Source organism: Gobio gobio (genome assembly GCF_949357685.1).
Source record: "Gobio gobio genome assembly, chromosome: 5".
In the NCBI taxonomy this organism is placed as follows: domain Eukaryota; kingdom Metazoa; phylum Chordata; class Actinopteri; order Cypriniformes; family Gobionidae; genus Gobio; species Gobio gobio.
This window is the reverse complement of record NC_137101.1, coordinates 7,483,670-7,497,721: the sequence shown is the minus strand read 5'-3', so window position 1 is coordinate 7,497,721 and position 14,052 is coordinate 7,483,670. Positions and strand designations below refer to the sequence as shown.

The following is a 14,052-nucleotide window of genomic DNA, read 5'->3' as shown; positions in this document are numbered from 1 at the left end:
TTTATGGGCGTGCCGCATTGAAGACATGGAAGTAAACGCCCACTGCTATGATTGGATAGCAGTTTTGCATATTATAATGAGCTTCGGCTCCCTTACACGTGAGGAATTGTTTTGAAAACTTCCAATGTGGAGAAAGGGCAACCGAAATGAAATGTCTTTATCAAACATACACAATGATTTATCTCTCATCCACCCGTTATTAATTGGAATGTTATTTTTTATTACTTGGCCCACCCGATCGGTGGATATAACCGCGAACTGTGCATACACACACACACACACACACACACACACACACACATCATTCCTGTCAGATCCAGAAGCCACAGCATTGTTTTTTAATCTCACCCTGTCTGCAAATCCAGTCTCTTGTTTACAAACGAATCCGGTGAAATGAAGAGAACAAATGCAATGTCTTACCCACGTGAGCTGGATCTTCATTAAAAATAAAGTCCAACCATGCATTTTGGAATCCGAAGGAAACATGTTTGACACATGCCATAAGCTTTATTGCTTGTACGTTCGAACCGATTTAGCTCCACGTAGGCCTGTTATTTATCTGACATGCCAGGCACAAATCGGTGGGCGTGGCTAGAGAATGAGGCGTTCGTCCTCTTCGGTTGAGGCGGCGTTTCACTGAACTCTGACGTCACAGGGAGGCACATTCGCAGATCGATCGTTTGCTGAGCCAGCTGTCAATAAAAGCTTTTCTTTGACTTACTAGGAAGTTTTCAGCTCTGAAACGTACAGGTTATTCTTATATTACCATGACCTTTCATATATCAAAAGCTCAAGGGAAAGTCGATTTCTCAATTCATGACTTTGAACAGCTGTTATGTTATGTATTTTTTATGCTAAATGAATGCTAATTGATTGCAAATGCATCAGTAACAAACATCACTATTTGTTTCCCTCTGTCCATCAGGCTGGAACTCTACAGGAAAGTGCCAAATCTTCGCATTCTTGCCTGCGGAGGAGATGGAACGGTAAGGTGCAATGCATGTTGGGATGATCAGATATGTCCAACCCGCTAGAAGTTTAAACATTTTGGACGCACCTCCCTCTGGTGACAAATGTGTGGAACGACAATGAACTGAAAAGTAGTGGCGAAACACTGTAATTAGCTCATAGTGAGTCTGCAGTTCGCACTGTCATGCTTTCTTGCGGGTCATTTCTAGATCATTTACTCATGCAAGATGAAACCGAGCGCTTTTGGCATGAGTAGTTTGTCCTCTTTTGTCTAGGTGGGCTGGATTCTCTCCGCCTTAGACGAACTACAGATGAACCCACAACCTCCTGTAGCTGTGCTTCCTCTTGGTACAGGAAATGATCTTGCCAGGACTCTGAACTGGGGAGGGGTGAGTCAACTGGTCTATAAATCTTCTTTAAATGATAAATAAATAGTTTTATACCCTAGACGCCCTCTCTACCTGTGTGTATGCGTTCTCCTTTCTTAGTTAGGGGCAGGTTTTTTTTTACTGTTGCTAGGGGAAATCACCATTTCCTCATGCACACATGCTGCTTTTATCACACGTTTCACCCTCTTCTTACTCATGAACAGTGGTGGAAAGAGTACTGAAAAAGCATACTCAAGTTCTGTTACTTGTCAAAAAATGCAGTGCAAGTAGAGTAAAAGTACCTGTCCTAAATACTAGGAGTAAACAGTAGCCCTTGTAAAAGTACTCAAGAGTAGTGAGTTTTATGCTATGGATGTTATTCCACCTTATACCCTGCAAATTAAAAATGTAGCTTACTCTTTTATGGATGATTCTCAGTAAGAACAAAAAAAAACATGAGATCAACAGTATTTTAATATTTCTCCAAGTTTTATTTTTGACTGCTAGCACTAAAAATACAGCCATGTAATATTTGAGAAAGCAACCAATAATCTGGTAACCTTTATGACAACTAGTCTGGGGTGCGTTTCCCAAAACCATAGTTGCTAACTAATTTGGTTGCAATGCAATTTCCCATTGCCAACCAACTAAGTTGCTAACAGGTTAGCAACTATGGTTTTGGGAAATGCACCCCTGTAGAGGTTTTCTTGCGGTTAATTAAAAAAGGTTGAAAAGCGTTGTACATTAACAATTTTATGTTAAAAAAGCAGTTCTTTCTTTTCAAGATGCATTCATTGTACTGCTTTAATTTCAATGGATGTTTTCTCTGTTAAAAGAATAGGCTACACTTCAGAAATCAGAATCGAGTAAATCACAATTTTCTCCACTGATTATTTTCACTTGTAATTAAAAACATAAACCTGATTTAAATATAAATCTGATGTTTAATGAAAGTTATTTGCTATATACATGGACTACAATTTTAAAGCGCCACTTGTGAACACATTACATTAAAATATGCACTTGTAATGAGTGTAAAATCAACGTTATAATTTTCTCTCAAAATCTTTTCTTTATTATTAAAAGTCTGATTCTCTTATTTTGAATATATTTTTTTATTTTCATTGGATTGTCTTTTGATTTAATTATGCTGGTATGTATATTTTTGGAGTTTTATATATGATTTGTAATGAAGTGTACCGCCCCTTTAAGAAACACTTCACTTTGGACGCGTTCTCTCCTCGCTCAGTTGATAAACTACGCTGAGATGAGGATGTATGGTGACTCACAGAGCAATTTCATGATTTCAGTCATCATACAGTAACCAGCAACAACCCAATTTCATAAAGCGTGCGTGCCTCTCACTCTAGGCTGGTCGCGACTCCCTAACGCTATGGTTGATATGACGGGAGTCACACGCGTGACGCATGGAGACAGGACTTATTATTCGCCTTGGCCAATCACATTGACAGGACAAAAATAAACATAATGTAGCGACTGCAGGTTTAGGGAAAATAGCGCAGTAAAAGTACCGATACAGCACTTAAAAGTACACTGTTTTTAAACTACTTAAAGGGTTAGTTCACCCAAAAATGAAAATTCTGTCATTAATTACTTACCCTCATGTCGTTGGACACCCGTCAGATATTTTAGTGTAAATCTGATGGCTCTGAAAGGCCTCCATTGGCACAATGGCACGGTTCACTATCAAGACCCTTAAAAGGTACTAAAGACGTCGTTACAAGGTCCATCTCACTACAGTGGTTCTACAATAACTTTATGAATCGGCGACAATAGTTTTTGTGCGCAAAAAAACCCTAAATAACGACATACATAGTGATGACGATTTCAAAACACGGCATCATGAAGCTTCGAAGCGTTATGAATCAGCGAGTCGAATCATGATTCGGATCGCGTATCAAACCGCCAAACTGCTGAAATTTGTCGATTTAAACCGCTGAATCGACTCGCTGATTCATAACGCTTCGAAGCTTCATGAGGCCGTGTTTTGAAATCGTCATCACTATGTAAGTCGTTATTTAGGGTTTTTTTGCGCACAAAAACTATTATCAGCGATTCATAAAGTTATTGTAGAACCACTGTAGTGAGATGGACTTTGTAACGACGTCTTTAGTACCTTTTAAGGGTCTTGAGAGTGTAAAGTGCCATTGTGCCAATGGAGGCCTTTCAGAGCCATCAGATTTCAACTAAAATATTTTCATTTCTGTTCTGAAGATGAACGGAGGTCTTACGGGTGTCGAACGACATGAGGGTAAGTAATTAATAACACAATTTTCATTTTTGGGTGAACTAACTCTTTAATAAAGTACAATTCCTGAGAAAAACTACTCAATTACAGGTACAAGAGTATTTGTAATTCGTTACTTTACACCACTGCTCATGAAATGCTGAATAAAAGCACCTTTGAATGTTAATTTGGTTTGTTTTACACAACACAAGGGCATGTGAAAGCAAACAGCATTAGTTGGATGCGATCGGGCTGCTCTGATTGGCTGAGAGGTTGTGCGGTTGGCCAGCTAAGTGCTTGTCACTGATAAATGCAGCTCATTATTTTCTATTATACTCTGACCGCGTGCCTGGAGAAACACTGGCTTGGAATCTGGAGTGTTTTTTCCCATGCCTCAATTGAAAGTCTATTATTAGCAATGAAGCGAGTATAATGATCCTCGCTGTCTACTCTGAACATTTGAAATGATGGAATAATCATTGCAATTCATGTAAAGTACTGTGTTTATGCCAGGAGTAAATAGCCCTTTACATACAGTAGCTGCGTTATGTAAGGACCTCTCAACTCAACACGATCTCTTCATATTTCAGGGTTACACCGATGAGCCGGTGTCTAAGGTCTTGTGTCACGTGGAGGACGGTTCGGTGGTGCAGTTGGACCGCTGGAATCTGCAGGTGGAGCGTTCGGCTGCTCAGCCGGAGGAGGGCACACAGAAGGTGATCGCTGTGTTCGTGCTGACACGAGGATATATGTGACGTTTATACCCTGCTGATATTACAATGTGTCTCTTTTTTTGTCTTTTATCAGCTTCCTTTAAACGTGTTCAATAACTACTTCAGCCTCGGCTTTGATGCCCACGTCACCCTGGAGTTCCACGAGTCTAGAGGTTTGCCGTAGTGTATTCTAATTCATATCTCCAATATTAGTCACGGTTTAAATGCACTGAAGACACTCTTAATGGGATAGTTCCAATGCCCTATGTCCTTCTATCTTTTTCTGACCTCTAAAGCAGAAATAGTAAATGTGTGTGTGTCCATATAATGGCAGTGAATGGCGACCAGTAGGGTTGGGTACCGAACTCTGTACTTTTAAGGGCACCGACCGAATTACGTCGGTACTACCGAGTACCAATTCACATTCAATCAATCGGTACCAAATTTCGGTACCTGAGAAAGCCTCTGGTGATATAGACTAGTGCAGGGACGCCCCCAGGGTTTTTGTAACTTGCGCTTGCAAAATCTTTGCACTCACATCTAGAGCTACACTTATGTCAACAACCAGTCAAGAAACCAAGATGTTAAAGGGATAGTTCACCCAAAAACGAAAATGTTATGTTTTTCTGCTTACCCCTAAGGCATCCAAGATGTAGGTGCCTTCGTTTCTTCAGTAGAACACAAATGAAGATTTTTAACTCCAACCGTTGCTGTGTGTCACTCATATAATGCTTGTCAATGGGGTCGAATTCTATTAGAGTAAAAAAAACATGGACAGACAACTTCAAATTAAACCCCGCGGCTCGTGACGACACATTGATGTCTTAAGACACAAAACGATCGGTTTCTGAGAGAAACCCAACGGTATTTATGCAAATATATCACCTCATATCAGACGAACGCTTCAGCTCTCCAGACTGACATCACTTCCCGTGTGTGAGGTCAAAATTCTGGCCGGGTCATAGATATATACATAGATTCCTCATTAGTGCCTGCGTGGATCATGGCATGGGTCGCTCGAATGAGGAATCTACGTATACATATCTCCAGTTGATTTCTGACAACTTGTGTGTTTTTTCTGGGCGAGTTGGAATAGCATATTCACATAATACTGAAACTTATTTACATGTCAAATTACCTTTTGTATGTAAATGTAATATTTGTCAGAGTCAAGCTGCTGAATACTGAATAATATAGTAAATGTGGGCCGGCAATGGCATATGTTAATATGATGACCTTGTAGCCGTGATGATTCTGAACGTAAGATTGTGATCTTCATTGAATATGTGGTACATTGAATCAAAGAAAGAAAAATTCTGATTTGACCCTTTTAGAAAGAACTCCTGGCTTACTTTATTGGCTGCGCACTTGTGTGGCGTTTAATACAATGTCCTTGTTGGCCGAGATCTTTATACATCTGTTCTTTCTCATTCTCAAGTCATAATCATCTGTGTCGTTGTGTTCCTTCACAGAAGCCAACCCCGAGAAATTCAACAGTCGCTTCCGTAACAAGATGTTCTATGCAGGGGTAGGCTGAGTTCCTGTCTGACAGAGTAAGTGTGTGTTTAAGTGGTGTGTGTGTGTGAGAGAGAGTGACTCTTAGTTGTGTCCCCTCAGGCGGCTTTCTCCGACTTTCTCCAGCGGAGCTCCAGGGATCTGTCGAAGCATGTCAGAGTGGTGGTGAGTCTGATACTCCTGTTCCTCTCTGCTCATGCTAACTTTCCCAGTGTCCACCTGATATTTAACATGTTCTCTTTAACTGATTTAATTCTCTTCTGCAAACCAACAGTGTGATGGTACGGATCTCACACCCAAGATCCAGGAACTGAAGTTTCAGTGCATCGTCTTCTTGAATATTCCCAGGTGGGCTGCAAAAACAAGGGTCATTCTCAGGAAAAGCCATTAATGCCGCCTTCCTTTTTTAAATCATAAATTCTGGTAGCATGTGCCTTGTAATAAATCAGACATTAAATGTAAAACAACTTTCAAAACATGCTTTTCTGCCAAGCCTGGTACATTAGAAATGTGTCTGGGTTGAAGGTCAGCACAAAACATCTAATAATGGCCTTTAGCGAACACATTGTTTTTGTACTTGGTGCCAAGAAAAAAACAATTCCATATTACTGCGATATTTTTTTCATAACAAGAGTTGAAATTTTAAACTTGAAAAGGTCATTTATAATAAGTGTGGCTTTAATGAAGTACTGTTTAAAGTGACTGAAAGCATTTACTTTAATTAGATTTTATAGCATTTATTTTACTTTTATTTATTAGGATTTTTTTAACTGGATAGATGTTCTTTTTTTAACCCAATATGAAATATATCGGTGATGAAAAGGGTTATACAAACTGAGTGCAATGAAAATGCATTTAAATATAAAATTAAGCTATTTTCATTACAATTGCATGTCAATTAGAGTTCTATATGTTGTTAATTATGTCAGTAGTAAATCATAGGGTCACATGGTTTCTTGATAGGGTTTCCTGAGAATGAGCCATTAGGAGTTTATGCATTTATGCATAATTCTCCATAAATTGTGAATCACAATTTTTTTGGTTCTGAATAGGCAACTAAACAAAATAACATGCAGTTTACCAAAGGTTATGACAAAGTGTTAATGTCTGCAGTCTATTTGAATTAATTAATTATTGTTTAAAAAATCTGTTTGAATGAATGATTCAACGACTTACTCATAAAGACTTCACTTGTTTATTTTCTGAATGAATCAGCGTTTTTGAACAAATCTCTTGAATGAATGATTCAATGACTCACTCATAAATAGGGTTGGGTACCGAAACCTGGTGCCATATACACTCACCTAAAGGATTACTAGGAACACCTGTTCAATTTCTCATTAATGCAATTATCTAATCAACCAATCGCATGGCAGTTGCTTCAATGCATTTAGGGGTGTGGTCCTGGTCAAGACAATCTCCTGAACTCCAAACTGAATGTCAGAATGGGAAAGAAAGGTGATTTAAGCAATTTTGAGCGTGGCATGGTTGTTGGTGCCAGACGGGCCGGTCTGAGTATTTCACAATCTGCTCAGTTACTGGGATTTTCTCGCACAACCATTTCTAGGGTTTACAAAGAATGGTGTGAAAAGGGAAAAACATCCAGTATGTGGGCGAAAATGCCTTGTTGATGCTAGAGGTCAGAGGAGAATGGGCCGACTGATTCAAGCTGATAGAAGAGCAACTTTGACTGAAATAACCACTCGTTACAACCGAGGTAAGCAGCAAAGCATTTGTGAAGCCACAACACGCACAACCTTGAGGCGGATGGGCTACAACAGCAGAAGACCCCACCGGGTACCACTCATCTCCACTACAAATAGGAAAAAGAGGCTACAATTTTGCACGAGCTCACCAAAATTGGACAGTTGAAGACTGGAAAAATGTTGCCTGGTCTGATGAGTCTCGATTTCTGCTGAGACATTCAGATGGTAGAGTCAGAATTTGGCGTAAACAGAATGAGAACATGGATCCATCATGCCTTGTTACCACTGTGCAGGCTGGTGGTGGTGGTGTAATGGTGTGGGGGATGTTTTCTTGGCACACTTTAGGCCCCTTAGTGCCAATTGGGCATCTTTTAAATGTCACGGCCTACCTGAGCATTGTTTCTGACCATGTCCATCCCTTCATGACCACCATGTACCCATCCTCTGATGGCTACTTCCAGCAGGATAATGCACCATGTCACAAAGGTCGAATCATTTCAAATTGGTTTCTTAAACATGACAATGAGTTCACTGGACTAAAATGGCCCCCACAGCCACCAGATCTCAACCCAATAGAGCATCTTTGGGATGTGGTGGAACGGGAGCTTTGTGCCCTGGATGTGCATCCCACAAATCTCCATCAACTGCAAGATGCTATCCTATCAATATGGGCCAACATTTCTAAAGAATGCTTTCAGCACCTTGATGAATCAATGCCACGTAGAATTAAGGCAGTTCTGAAGGCGAAAGGGGCTCAAACACAGTATTAGTATGGTGTTCCTAATAATCCTTTAGGTGAGTGTATAACCGGTATGTAACAGGACTGAATCAGAACGCAGATTTCGGTGCCTCGTTTCGGTGCCACTTAAATAAAAAAATTCTGGCTGCGAGCCAGAGAAAGACACGCTCGTCACATATCACAACTATTCAGTGTTTCCAACCATACTGTTTATTTTAGGTTTCAGACATTTAAATGCACATAAGTACTAGCAAAAATACACATTGATGTCTATAGCGGCAATAACAATCCTTTCAGACAGTTGTAACTTGACTACGTGTTTTATTTATATCAGATACATATTATATAGTTAACAATATAGTTTAATCTTTTCTTCTCCCAGTTCAGCGGTCACTCACTTTCATGTATTTTGTAAGACAAGGATGAATTTACGTGATGTAAATCCGACAGATCTGATTCTCTGAGGCGCAAACTAACATGGCGACGCCCATAGCGCATTATAGATCAAATAACATGATCATTATAAAGGGTTTTGAATGACAAAACACATTCACTTACACAGATTTGAAAATCCGAATATCAGATAGTTCATGACATAGTTAACAAGTTTGTGAATATTTTGAATATAAAAGAAAATAAAACCGATACATCTGAGCTGTCATACAGCACTATTGCGGCTGCTGTGCGTCATGTGAGAAGCATGAGGCATCGCTATGGAAACAATAAGGCGATGTGTTCTAAAATATTTTTTTATAAATTGTTCAATTTAAAGAAGAAAAATAAATCAATAAAAAGCCATTCTTTAATGTCATCCACTGTCGTTTTGTGGCGTCTTTTTTTTTTGAAGTATCGGTTCAGGCACCGTTTAAGCACCGGTACAGTTTTAAAAGTATCGGTTTGGCACCGGTATCGTGAAAAACCCAAACGATACTCAACCCTACTCATAAAGACTACACTTGTTTCATTACTGGATGAATCAGCGTTTTTTAACTAGTCTCTTGACCTACTGGTGTACTATTTATTTGAAGCGTTAAGTTACTTTCAAAAGGTGATTTGCTCTATTTAATATGTCTTGCTACCGCAGACATCAGTGTTTATATCGGAACTATAAACTTTTATCCCAGTACTTCTGTGATAATTTGAATTATTATAACACAGAAATAACGATACTGTGTGGTTGAAATAGTGTTTGTGAAGCTGTTTCATATCTATGACATAACAACGGCTCTCTCTGGATCAGCGTTAACACAGATTTGAATGTCAAAGGTTTAATAGACATATCGCCGAATCGTTGTCCTTTTAGAAATAAGATTACATGGGTGTTTGAATCGAGATTGCGATCTTTTAATTACTTTTTCAAACATGTCTCCAGGACTGTCTTATGTTATATACCTCATTAAACGCTGTACTCTCTCTGTAGGTACTGTGCTGGTACCATGCCATGGGGAAACACGGGTGACCACAGAGATTTTGAGCCTCAGAGGCATGACGACGGCTGCATCGAGGTGATCGGTTTCACCATGGCCTCTCTGGTGAGCAATTGGCATTTGGCTCTTTTATTTAGAAGGCAGGATTTGTTCCGCCAGGTTGCACTTTCTCCCATTCATAGTAATATGTATATCTAAAGTCTTTGGGCCCTATCATACACCCGGCGTAATGCGACACCAGACACGACGCAAGTGTTTTTTGCTAGTTTCAGCCATTTTGAGGAACTGAAAACGACTGCACCTAAAGTCTAAATTCAATAGCGCAGTATTGTTTGTGTTATTTAAAGGGCGTGTTAGTAATATGTGTCAATAGGCAGGTGCACAATGCGTGTACACTGCTTATTACACACACACAGGGACACGCAACAGCACACAAACATTTTTAAATATAAAAAATAAAAGGATTCCTCTCTGGAGCAGCGTTCAGTCTTTCTGTCAAGTAAATAGCGAATCCGCCATGGTGCAAGCGCAACTGGCTTTTAAAGGGAATGGAAGATGAGACTCTGATTGGTTTATTGCACATTATGCCCAAAACACACCCATGACTCATTAAGAGAACAGGGACAACCATTTTGAACCGCCGACCGTTTTTTTCCATCGTTAAACTAGCAAAAGTTGATTCCGACACGGTCTAAGTGCACCTGCTCAGATTGTTAAAATAGGGCCCTTTGTCGCAGCTTTATGGCTTACATGCACTTCCCTGTCTTCACCACAAGGCGGCGCTGCAGGTGGGCGGCCACGGCGAACGGCTGCATCAGTGCAGAGAGGTCATCCTCACCACCTTCAAGACGCTGCCCGTGCAGGTGGATGGCGAGCCGTGTCGCCTCACGCCCTCGACCCTGCGCATATCACTGAGGAACCAGGCCAACATGGTGCAGAAGAGCAAGAGACGCACATCTGTCCCGCTGCTGAATGAGTGAGTCACACCAAAGTACTGCCTAATCCACTCATGCACCAGTGCAAAATACATATGCATCTTTGATAAATGCGGATGAGCAAGATGATGTTTAAAATGCATGTGTAAAAGTTTTTTTTTATTTTTTGTGGGTGTGCTTGTTTCAGACGTTTTGATTCATGCATATTTATGAAACTTTCTTGGTTTTGCAACATGATATTGGACAACCTGTACTAACCTAGTCCTGTTATTACAAGGTCAAATATTTAGAGAAACACAAACAAGAGGGTCTTTTTTTAGTTTTCTTGTTACAAAACAACAGTGACAAGAGCAAGATTCCCACCTTTTTGATATGGCATATAAGTTTTAAAAATCATAATAAGATTTTAATGGCAATAATAATGAAAATACTATTAAAAAGAATATAAATAATAAAGGATTTTGCCTTTTATAGTGCCGTTCAAAATTTGAGTTCAGTATGATTTATTTAAAAAGAAATGAATCATTTTATTCAGCAAGGATGCATTAAATTAATCGAAAGTGACAGTAAAGACATGTATAATGTTACAAAAGATTTGTGTTTCAAATAGTAAACTTATATTCATCAAAGAAAAAAAAAATATTCGGCAGCACATAACTTTTTACAATATAGTCATATAGAAAACAGTTATTTATTATATATATGAAGTGTAAAGATATTTCACAATATTTCTGTTTTTAACGATATTGACAAACTTATGCCTAATTATTCCCATATATATTCCCAGGTACTGTCAAAACTAGATTTTTAAAATTGTATATTGCCATACAGCACCACAAAATGTCCTAATAAATAAAAACAAATAATTAAAATATAGTCATGCTAGAATTTAAATGTTAATTTTGTAACGATAATGTAATGAAAAATGTTCACATCAGAATTTAAATCTATTAATTTTGTAATAATTCAAATAAATTTTTAACGAGAATTACACGTTACTTTTGTAACATTCATATTAGAAAACAGTTATTTTAAATTGTAATGATATTTCACAATTTTACTGTATTTTTGATCAAATAAATTCAGCTTTTCACTTGATTTTTTTTTAAAGATCTTTGGATGTTTTTTTTTTTTTTTTTGTCCCCATCTAAATAAATTGTAATTCATAAATTAAAAACATTTTCATCATAAAACAGGTATATTCAAATCTTCATGTTCATGAATACATGAATAAATACAAACACACAATTGAGCATCGTGTCATTGACTTCAAATTCATAGTTGATCCCAAAAGCATGTTCATATGAACGTGGGCTCTTTGAGCAGTGCGTTTCCCGCTCAAACACACGACTGGATGAGGTTGTGTTAAACTAACCGGTCTAACAGTAGCGGCTGCGGCTCATGTGTGCTTGACTGATGAATGTTCTAGTAACAGCACTAAAGCACTGCTCTTCTAGAACCTCTCACTGTCTGTGTGCTGCTCTGCAGTGCCTCAGTGTGTTTTTCTTTCTTTTTCTTTCTTTGTCTCCATATCTCTCTCTCTCTCTCTCTCCTCCTTAATTACTGGTTGCCCTTCATGCGTTTGTCTCTCATCTCCGTCCCTCTGCGCCTCCACCTCTCTCTCTCTCTCTCTCTCTCTCTCTCTCTCTCTCTGTATCTCTGTCTCTTGTGCTGACTGGCTTGGCTGTGCTGCCTGTGTTCCTGTGTGGCTGCGCTGACGCAGCATTCAGAAAGTGTGCGCAGCCGACCTGCGCCGCCTCTCTGCTCCCCCCGACTCCTTCTCTGTGTAAGTATGGTATCTCTCACGATCCCTCCAGCACACACACGCACACTTTGCGGACAGAGCATGTGTGTGTGTGTGTGTGTGAGTCGAGGGTTCTCACTCGTGAGTGTTTTGTGTTTTTCGCCCAGCTGACAGTGTCTTTTTCAGGTGTTGTTCTGTTGCTGTGCATCTTAAAGTCAACATGAAATGATCAAATCGACCCTGTTTACTATCTTAATACATGCTCCTGGTCTTATTGCACACAAGCACGGTCCAAAAACTGTGTTTTATTAACCTCTCATCAGAATTGACATATTTTAAGGCCGCTCGAAATGGACAGAGCAGATGGAAAAATAATGCATTTTAAGCATTTTATCTTTCTAAGCTATTGAAGGTAGTTTGTACAATCATTTATTGCCTGCAGGGATGGAAAAAAGTTTTATGACAATAATTATGCATACTTATTTCCATATATATATATATATATATATATATATATTCAGCCATCAAAATAGATTTTAATATTGCCATACAGCACCACAAAATGTCCTAATAAATTAAAATAAATAATTAGAACAAATAGGTCGTACTAGATTTTAAAAGTGCACTATGTATCATTTTTTTCAGTAAAATATCCAAAAAGCACTAGGTCAGTGTTTTATATTTTGTTCAGTTGAGTACTTACAATATCCCAAATGTTTCCAACTAATTGTAAATCGTGAGAAATTGCTATTTTAACTAAGGAACCTGGACGTGTGAGGGAGTTCTACGTTCCCCTCGGTTTCCGGTTTTATTTAGCAGAAACGCTTTACTCTCACTGCAGTGTGAACAAGTGTCATAGCTGAGCGAACGCACAGAGTAACGTCATAACATCATTTTCAACACACTCAGATGTGTCTAATATGATAAATAGAGCTGCGTTACCTCATACTCATGACCGAAAAAGCGGAAGTGGCGCGGCGACTGTGTCATAATAAAAGTCCCGCTGCTCGCGAGGCGTGTGTTGCGTTCATCTTATTAACAATCGCTCCAGCGGCCTTGCTCAGCTCCACAACACTCGCTCCTGCTCCGCTTCACACTACAGTAATGTTAATAATCGCATCCATGAACATGATTTCTGACCGAGTCCTATCCGGACTCTTTTCCACCGGCTGTGAGGTGAAGACCACATGTCCCAAGATTCTGCGCTCAAACTTGGCGTCATCAAGCTATGCCTTTGTTTTGAACAGGCGACCTCTAGTGGACGGAAAAGTTACATAGAGCAGCTTTAAATGTTAAAAAATATATATATTTTAAGCCTTTTATACCACCATTTTTGACTACATGCACTGCACATATGGAAAATTATTATTTAGGTAAAAATAATTATAATTCAAAAAGCTAAATGCTTTTTAAAATTTTGCAGATAGTATTTACATAATGTAATGATGGTTAAGGTAACAGAAATGATAGTAAATAACGATTAATTTGCATATATAAAGACTCTTTGGAGGGTCGATCATGTTGACTTGAATAAAGATGACAGATTTGGTCTAAACAGACCAAACGGCCCCAGAAAACATTTTTATTAATGACTACGGTCCTTTCTGATCTTTACCTGTGCTTTTGTCAAACTCATTTTCACTTTTCCTTTTAGCTCTTCATCATCTGGCGCTAATGCTTTGTGTTCA

The 14,052-nt window shown here is 39.0% G+C and overlaps 1 protein-coding gene across 11 annotated transcripts in view; it reads left to right on the top strand.

Moving 5' to 3' along the window:
- dgki (diacylglycerol kinase, iota) overlaps positions 1-14,052 on the top strand; it is a 90,310-nt gene that overhangs the window by 53,075 nt on the left and 23,183 nt on the right. For 7 of the 11 annotated variants that reach the window (XM_079817984.1, XM_079817982.1, XM_079817983.1 and 4 more), the window contains exons 12-21: positions 926-986; positions 1,245-1,358; positions 4,176-4,301; positions 4,393-4,471; positions 5,771-5,826; positions 5,916-5,978; positions 6,088-6,161; positions 9,679-9,790; positions 10,462-10,661; positions 12,344-12,406. In XM_079817984.1, the coding sequence (XP_079674110.1) occupies positions 926-986; positions 1,245-1,358; positions 4,176-4,301; positions 4,393-4,471; positions 5,771-5,826; positions 5,916-5,978; positions 6,088-6,161; positions 9,679-9,790; positions 10,462-10,661; positions 12,344-12,406 (948 nt within the window). The remainder of the gene's footprint in view (positions 1-925; positions 987-1,244; positions 1,359-4,175; positions 4,302-4,392; positions 4,472-5,770; positions 5,827-5,915; positions 5,979-6,087; positions 6,162-9,678; positions 9,791-10,461; positions 10,662-12,343; positions 12,407-14,052) is intronic. The other 4 variants (XM_079817988.1, XM_079817979.1, XM_079817985.1 and 1 more) reach the window with 1 other exon arrangement.